An 8,811-nucleotide genomic window follows, 5' to 3' on the forward strand; every position below is an offset into this window, starting at 1 on the left:
CACTCCTATACCAAATAATATATTTGTTGCATTAAAAATATAATAAGAGTTTTATAATTTTAGAACTTTGTTAGAGCCAAATAAAAACTGATTTCGTCACGTTGTTTCCAAGTGAGTACAGATGCGTGGAGAAAGCTACAATCATGACCCTTGTCTTTTCGTACGTTCCCATAAAAAGGAAATGAGATTCGCTTCTAACATACCCATGCAACTGCCTACCAACCACGTGCCGTATTATTTTGAGTCTTACTCTGTAGAAATGACACAGAAAGCAACAAAATTTGAGAGGATTGGGGTGTGTGTAGATACTATCGTCTGAAAGTGCGGGAGATTTTGAGAACAATAGAGAAGACCGTAATATCAAATTAATTTATATAGGCATTACTTTCTTCACCATTATTGTCTGAATTCATTTTTTCACATCTCAAGAAACTAGCGATTCGCTTATAGTAGTAAGCAATGTTTCCTGCTTGTAGTAATTGTGATGTCTGGAGAAATGCTATGAATGCCCTGATTGTATTCCTCCTTCTCTTTGTGGAATCATGTGGTGCAAGGCCTCCAGAGGTGAGGATTGGGGGAGTCTTTGATTTAGGAAGCTATCGAGGTAAACAATCAAATGTAGCCATACAATTGGCCATTGAAGATGTTAACAACAATCCCAATATTCTTAATGGGACCATTCTTCAGTTTCAGACAAGTGAGATGGGAAGCAATGCTCTCATAGACGCAGAGAATGGTAAAAAAATTTCAATCCCTTTTATTTTTCTTTCATTTTGTCCTCGTTTTTAATTCAAGCCTGTTCTGAAAGCTAATTGAAATTGGTTTTACAGTGTTGAAACTGTTCAGAGCAAACGTGGTATCTGTTATAGCACCCATGACACCACAAGTCTCCAACTTTTTATCCCTACTAGCTGATTCTGCACATGTGCCACTCATTACATTTGCTGGCAAAGATCCATCCATGTCCATCAAACATTCGGCATATTCAATTCAGATGATTGGCAGGGATGCGGTGCAAATGAAGGCAATAGCTTCTCTGCTCAACAAGTTTCATTGGAGAGAAGTAGTGGTCATATTTCAAGATGATGAATTGGGTCTCAGCGGCCTGCTGGCCTTACACAATGCACTTGGGGGAAGTGCTGCCAGTATAGCCCAAAAGTTTTCTGTATCTGTGAAGTCTTTCGATAACTCTTCATGGAAAGATATGCAGAAGAGACTTGAAGACGACAAGACTAGGAGTCGTGTGTTTGTTATACATACGAGTTATGAATTGGCCCAGAAAATCTTTTTGGAGGCAAAACAATCAGGCATTATGAAGAAACTGGGCGGGGCTTGGATTGTAACAGAGTGGGTAGCAGATTCTTTGGATGTCCAAGATGATAAAATTATGGATTCAATGCAAGGAGTCATTGGAGTTCGCACGAGCATTACACACACTCCACACTTCGAGAATATCAGCAGGAGATGGAAGGACAAATTCATGAGGTTGTATCCAAATGATATTCACTCTGAAAACATTGGCATAGTTGGAGCCTATGCTTATGATTCTATATGGGTAATTGCTCAAGCTATTGATGCTCTCTTTAGAATCAACAATCTTACTGAATTAGGATTTAGGTCTTCTGGGAAACTTTCAACAAATGCCCATGTTTTTGATGAAGGCAGTGCTCTGTTTCAGAAAGTAATTAACAGCAATTTCAAGGGAATTAGTGGGAACATAAGATTCAGTAAAAATGGGCTTCTTGAAATTCATTCATATGACATTGTCAATGTAGTCAATAGGACAATCAGAGTTGTGGGATCATGGATGAAGGAAGAGTTCAAATTGAACGGAGTAGAGATTGTGTGGCCAAATGAATCTTCAATACCACCTTCTGGTTTCAGAAAGTTTATAGTGGGAGTACCATCAAATGTCGTGTTTTCTGCTTTTATAAACATTACAAAGTCAAACAATAGCCAAAAATTCGAGGGATTCTGCATAGATGTATTTAAGAGAGCTGTGAAAAATCTCCATTGTCATTTTGACTATGAATTTCAGATTTCTGACGAGAGCAATGGACATCCAGACTATAGTGACCTCGTTGACCTGGTTGCAAATAAGGTACTTCACGGTTTCTGTCTGGTTTTTACTCATTATTTAGTCTAAAATGTTAGTCTATTTTAAATCACTCTGTGAATAATATGGTCCCTATTTTAGAGAGAATTTTATATAATCTCGGGTCCTCATTCAAGAGCATGTTGGTGGACAGACATTTGATGCAGTTGTGTCTGATATCACAATACTCTCAAGCCGCAGCGCAAAGGTAGATTTTACACAGCCATATACTGATACAGGACTGGTAATCATGGTGCCTATTAAGAAGATAAATTCTTCTCGTTGGGCCTTTGTGGAACCGTTTACATTATCTATGTGGTTGACTACAGCGGCATTTGTTTTTCTTACTGCTTTTCTTATTTGGCTATTGGAGCGGGACAAGAATGATGCTTTCACAGGAGAGCCTGCCAAGCAAATGGAGATATCTCTCTGGTAAATACTTCTCGTATTCCATTGTAATGTTTAGGGTTATAGGCCAAAACAATCAGAGTATACAAAAATAGAAGATCAACCTCCATCAACTATCCAGTTTATTAATGGTCTCTGTATTAATAAGAAAATCATTGCATAATATCAAGGGTTTCAAAATGTTAGGTCTTACCACCAAATTGCCACAAGGGATTCTTTATTTGATCACCTTAATTGTTTGACTTTGCTTTCACATTTGGTGAGTCTTCTGCTGACAAAGATCTTTATTCTGTAGAGTTTCCATATTTGCATTCAGAAGACGTTTTGACTTTTAGTTGATTTGCTTGAGATCTTTAATATTCACCGTTCATCATTCTTGCAAATTATGTTCTCTGATAATGGTTTTACAAGATACATAATTCTCCTTGTTCTCCTTGTTGATCTATTTAGAAGATGTAGGAATGCAAGGGCAACCTCATCTTCAACCAACATTAACCATTGATCAAATACATCCCACGAAGGGCCTACCTCTTATTTCGTCATCTACATCTGCATTACATGCATCATCTCATTATTATTATAGCTTGATGTGCATGTCATTTCCAGATCTAAACCGTACCTTGACATCTTATTTGATCTCCTACACGAGTACATTAACATTGTAATAATGACCTTAAGTCAGCATCATGCAAACACTATGGTTTGTTTTGTATGTGCATACTTCTATTTTGTATCTATATGCTTCTATTTGTGAGCCAGGGGGCTGACCCTCAAGTTTATGGAACTATAAAAATAGCTGTATTATCTGTTTTAACTAAATTTAATTAGTTAGGAATTTTGGAGGCATACAGGCCTCCCAAAATGTTATATTCTCCAACATTTGTGTTAGATTAATTTTGGTAGTGCGGTTGGTTGCAACAAAGCTGCTGGATAAGGGAATAGGCAATAAATTAGGGATAGAAATATATGATAGGAAAGAAAAGGAGGAATCCTCTTAGAGAATAGAACTCTGTCGATTTGTAAAGTGCTTTTAGGATGATCTTAATTGGAAAAAAAATTTAAATCTCTGTTCTAAATTTTCAACCAAGAAAGTAGGAATTAATTTTATCTAGTCTCCCATTAGTGCGCTGGTCTATCTTTTGTGGCTGCAAATTTTCTTTTGTATGTTGAGAGATCCAGAGGTTTCTTTTGCGGTTCATATGTGATGCAGATTTTTCTTTGATCTGCAAGGAAAACTCTAATTACAGTTAATAGTAATGAGTGGGAAAGAAAAATAAATTACTAGCAGAAGCAAAATTCATAAAAGATTGAACAAACACTTATTTCTGAGCTTGATCATAGAACAAATTTTCTTCAATGGCTACTCCAGTTCAGTTCCTAAAACTGTCCTCCCTATTATCAGCAATGTACCTTCCTACTAAACAAAAATCCCACACCAAAATGTGCAAACCCCCACTAAATCACTACAGGGGTTACAATTTCTATTGATAGAACAAATATTTTCCAAAAATACCTAAATGTCTGAAACTGACAATAAGTGGGACTCAAGTCATTGAATAGTTGGTTACAACATTCTCTCGATCTTTCAAAATTTTGAACTTCCTAGTTCAAATAACATGAGAATCCAACTATTATGATCTGCCCTTCCATGAAGTTAGATACCTCTGCAAATTTTCACATTTTTCTTGCTCTACTTCTAACTACATATTGGAATATAGGACATACCTCTGTTGAATTGTTCGATTCCTATTTTTCGATTAAAAACATGAATTGGAGGAGAAACTCACAAAGAAGCTCTAATGAACAGAGGCTCAATCCATTTATTTATAAGCAAATAAATCATGATTTCTCTGATCACTTCAAGATAAGGTTAGCTGTGATATTTATGTTGAGCAGATATGATAAGATAAGGTTGCATTGATCAACACAGGAGATAAGGTTGCCTTTAATGGTAAGGGGTCCTTTGTTTGCACCGACAGTCAGAGCAATAATTAATTTACATATTCCAGCATTTCCCCACTTCATGGAGGCTTAGATTCACTTTTATTTGTCCTCGCCCATTGAAATCATTCTACATTTTCTTTATCACTTGTTTTACCTTTTAAAAGGAAAACTTTTGCTGTTCCATTGCTACTGCCATCATTCTTCAGTTCTATCCTCTTTTATGATGAGGTCTTCATTTATTAGCTTCGCTTCATGTCTATAAAGCTTTGGTTGTTCACAAGGCAACTGTTTATTGCAGCATCCTCCTTTGTTGCACAACAATTATATATGCATCTGTTACCTCCCTCAATCATTTTCATTTCTTCTCTAAGAAAAGGGATAGTCATCTTCTCTCTTTTTATCAAAGATGGGATTATCAGGACATTCCTCCAGCTGCTTCTTCTTAGTTGTGTTCTCTAAAACCAATATGATTTCATCAAATACGGACCCCAAAAGATCTTCATCTGTGCTACAATTTCATCTCTAATTTGAATTGCTTTTGCAACTACAACATCATGGGCCACGGTCGTGGCTAAATTGGCTCCAAAACCGCACTGTCGTACCACGGAAAGTCAATAACACGAAGTTAGTTATACATTACAGACCGTTGATCGTGCAAGCTATGACTGTGATTTTTCGAAGGAATCAATAACACGAAGTTTATAATGCCGTTTTGGAACCAGTTTAGCCACATCCCTCTAATGACAAGAGGTACATTCCTCCTTTTCGAACCCTTCTCTCCTATTGTAATCATCAATATTTTTGCCTTCTTTGGGCAACAGAACTCAATGTGTTCATTTTCATCCCATTCATCTGTCTCCTCTCTTGAACTCTTCGCAAATCACATTTAAGGTCGTTGCATCCACTAATAATTTTGCTAATAGCTCGAGATTTAATCATTCTCTGTTCTAGCGGTTCTATCCTTTGGTTAATTCTAGATTCTATGGCTTTACTCTCTAAAAACAGCTCTTGCTTATAAGGTGAGTATTTACTCCTAATGTTTTTCACCTTCTCAGTAGCCTTGAATGCCTCTATTTTAGTTTTCTTTTTCTTTGCTCTCCCATAATGCTCCAATTCACCATAATTCTTCCAGCTCAAACTTCAATTTTTGTAGCTTCCTTTGCTTGCCTCTTTCTTTACCTTATTCCAACTTGGTTATCCTCTTTTCTACACTATAAAACAACCTGACTTCTGCATGTACAACCATGGTCATCATTCTCCTCTGAGCTACTCAGAACTCTTCTCACAAATTCTCTACTCCCAGCATCTTTGATTGCTTTGATATCAAAGTAAATGTAGATTTTTCTGAACTCTTCTCACGAATTCTCTAGTCCCAGCTTCTTTGGATGCTTTGATATCAATACATATGTAGATTTTTCTCATTTGCAAGTAGTTACAGCTAATAACGTCAGCAGAAAATTAAAATAAATTAACAACAAAAGTAGAATTCATAACAGATTAGACACTCTCTTATTTCTGAGCTTGATTACAACACAAATTCTCTTCAAAAACTATCCCAATCTGATTCCTAAATCTCACCTCCCTCTTACCAGCAACATAACACCAAATAAACAAAAATCCCACACCAAATGGGCAAAGCCGTACTAAACCACGATAGCAGTTACAAATTTTATAAATGCCAGATACAGTAAATATTTTCGTAAAACACTCAAATGCTTAAAACTGACGCGAAGTGGGACACAAGTTATTAAATGGTCAGTTTCATCAACATGTGCCAAGGTTGAAGCTTCTTTTGAAAGGCATTTTAAGCATTGTGTGGTAAGTTTAATGGCAAACACCTTGCCGGAATCTAAGCAAAGTCAAAATAAGATAGTTTCCAAAATGAAAAACAAAATTTAGTAGGTGTACAGTATTTTAACCTAGCACTATGATTATTTGCACATGATGCTATAGGATTTGATTTAATTATTATAACTTAAATAGATCTAGAAAACTGTAATAAGCAATCATCAACAACTCTATATAACAATAAAGTTATATAGCAGAACTGCCTGTGTTTTCCAGTGATGACCAGTATAAAATTACATCCTGAATACTTGGACATAAAAATGTATAGCTACAAGGAAACTAGTTTATGAAGAAGCCTGAATAAAATTGAAACAAAAATGGTGATAGTTAAGATTTCTCTTTTTACCATTTACAACAATAATCTATGAGCTTATCAAAAAATCCAGGTTTTGAAGTTTACCGAAGTATCTCTATGGTAGGTGAAGCATTCAGTTCTTAGTTGGATTAGTTGATTTGATTATAAACTTTTCAGGATGTAGAATTGACCGCGTAACTATATTTTATGTTTGGTTTGCAGGTTTTCATTTTCAACAGTTATATTTGTTCACAGTGAGTGACTTCCCCATTGGATTTTCTTTTGCGTTGAATCTTATCTCTTGGCCAAGCTTTGAATGTCTCATAATGGCAACTAATCCCCCAATTGGCAATGTTTGCAGGAGAGAAGGTTATGACATCTCTTGGTAAAGTAATTTTGATAATCTGGCTGTTTGTAGTGTTGATCTTAAATTCAAGCTATACAGCTAGCCTTGCATCCTACCTCGCTGTCCAGGAACTGTCTTCGCCGATACGAGATATGGAATCATTGAGAGTAAGCAACGCATCCATAGGCCATATGGTTGGCTCATTTGTTAAGCATTACCTAACCCAAGAGCTAAAAATTGAAGAGAGAAGATTGGTAGCTCTCAAAAGGCCAGAGGACTATGTTCAATTACTCAGGATTGGAAAAATTGGTGCTGTCGTTGATGAGACTCCATACATTTCCATGCTTATGTCACACCATTGTGGTGAATTTGATATTGTGGGTCGGCCCTTTTACAGGGGAGGATTTGGATTTGTGAGTATTCATATCAAGAAATTAAGCATTTTCATTTATTTTCGGTTTGAACTTGAAACACACTTCTAATTCTCTGTATGGATTTATGTAGTTATTTGCGAAAGGATCTCCAGTGCTTCCAGAAATGACATCTGCAGTGCTGAATATTACGCAGAACAAGACAGAGTTGGAAAATATTCGCAGCCGGTGGTTTGGTCCATACTCTTCTTCTTCTTCCCAATCTTGCAATGGTGAAAGCACTAGTAATTTGCATGAACGAGAGGGGAGTGACATAGAGCAGTTAAGTCCAAGAAGCTTTTGGGGTTTGTTCATCATCTTATCGGTAACATATTTTGCACTGGTATCCTTCCATTTTGGAAAGAAGTTTTATGAAGGCAGACTAACTAGCCAAAGGGTGGCTGATGTACAGTCCAAGCCTACAGAGAGCCCTTTGCCCGCAGTTCAATTAGGGGAGATAAGACCCCAGTTAGACAATACACCCACAATTCCCCAGTTGGACAATTTGTACTCAATTCAATTGGAGGAGATACGCCCCCAGTTGGACAACATGCCTGCAATTCAATTAGGGGAAACATGGCCTCAGTTGGGCAACACACATGAAATTCAATTAGATGAGACACCTGTTGGATAACACCTGTAGAACAAAATTTTGAATTTTACAGTGCACCCTGTTCATTCAAGTTTCAATTCTAGCGTCGTGTACAAAATTACACCACTTTCCAAAATTTCAGTGTTTTTGGCCCCTTATGTTTTGAATGGCCATGTTCCAAAGACCATCCTTTATTGTCAATTTTGTAATTATTATTTTTTTTTATCAGTATGAGTAGTCATTATAGTTAATTTTGGGCATATACATATTTTAAATGGTACATTAGATTTTAACGATGTGTTTATATGATTATTGAAAAAAATTATTTAGACCAATGAAAAGCAATTATTTTTCTTTCTTTAAATTTTTTTAATTTATTTTATAGTATAGATGCACATTTGTTAGCATTATAATTTACAAAAATTACTTTTGTTGCAAATGATTGGCTAATATCCTTTTGCCTCTTATAGGCCAATTATACTTAAGAAGCTTTATATAGAAATAAAACTATTTCAAACCCATTTTGATAAATAATATTTTAACTATAACTCAATTATTATAATAATATCATAATAAGATTATATCAATATTTACATTATATTGTTAAATAATAAATATATTAATAATTATATTTATTTAAAAATTATTATTAATTGTTATAAATATTAAAATAATATGATAATTAAATTATAATCTACATTACATATTAATTATTATGAAATTAAAAAAATAATTATTTGATATAATGAACACTAATTAGTTTTTCAACACAAATTTTTTAAAATAATTTCTCTATAAATACTTGTTAGAGTATTCGGGTATTTACTTGATTAATTAAACATTCTTTGTTTAATTATTGAAGTTCCCTTTATC

The 8,811-nt window shown here is 35.2% G+C and overlaps 1 protein-coding gene across 1 annotated transcript; it reads left to right on the forward strand.

Annotated features, from left to right (window-relative positions):
- The first annotated feature begins 321 nt into the window (after nt 1–321).
- LOC131030018 (glutamate receptor 3.2) lies at nt 322–8,074 on the forward strand. Its single transcript, XM_059209451.1, has 6 exons — nt 322–736; nt 831–2,101; nt 2,250–2,527; nt 6,813–6,844; nt 6,952–7,349; nt 7,441–8,074. Exons 1-6 carry the CDS (start codon nt 460–462, stop codon nt 7,978–7,980), a joined length of 2,796 nt encoding a protein of 931 aa, XP_059065434.1. The 5' UTR covers nt 322–459; the 3' UTR covers nt 7,981–8,074.
- The last annotated feature ends 737 nt before the right edge of the window (nt 8,075–8,811 follow it).

This window comes from Cryptomeria japonica, chromosome 7, assembly GCF_030272615.1.
Source record: "Cryptomeria japonica chromosome 7, Sugi_1.0, whole genome shotgun sequence".
NCBI lineage: Eukaryota > Viridiplantae > Streptophyta > Pinopsida > Cupressales > Cupressaceae > Cryptomeria > Cryptomeria japonica.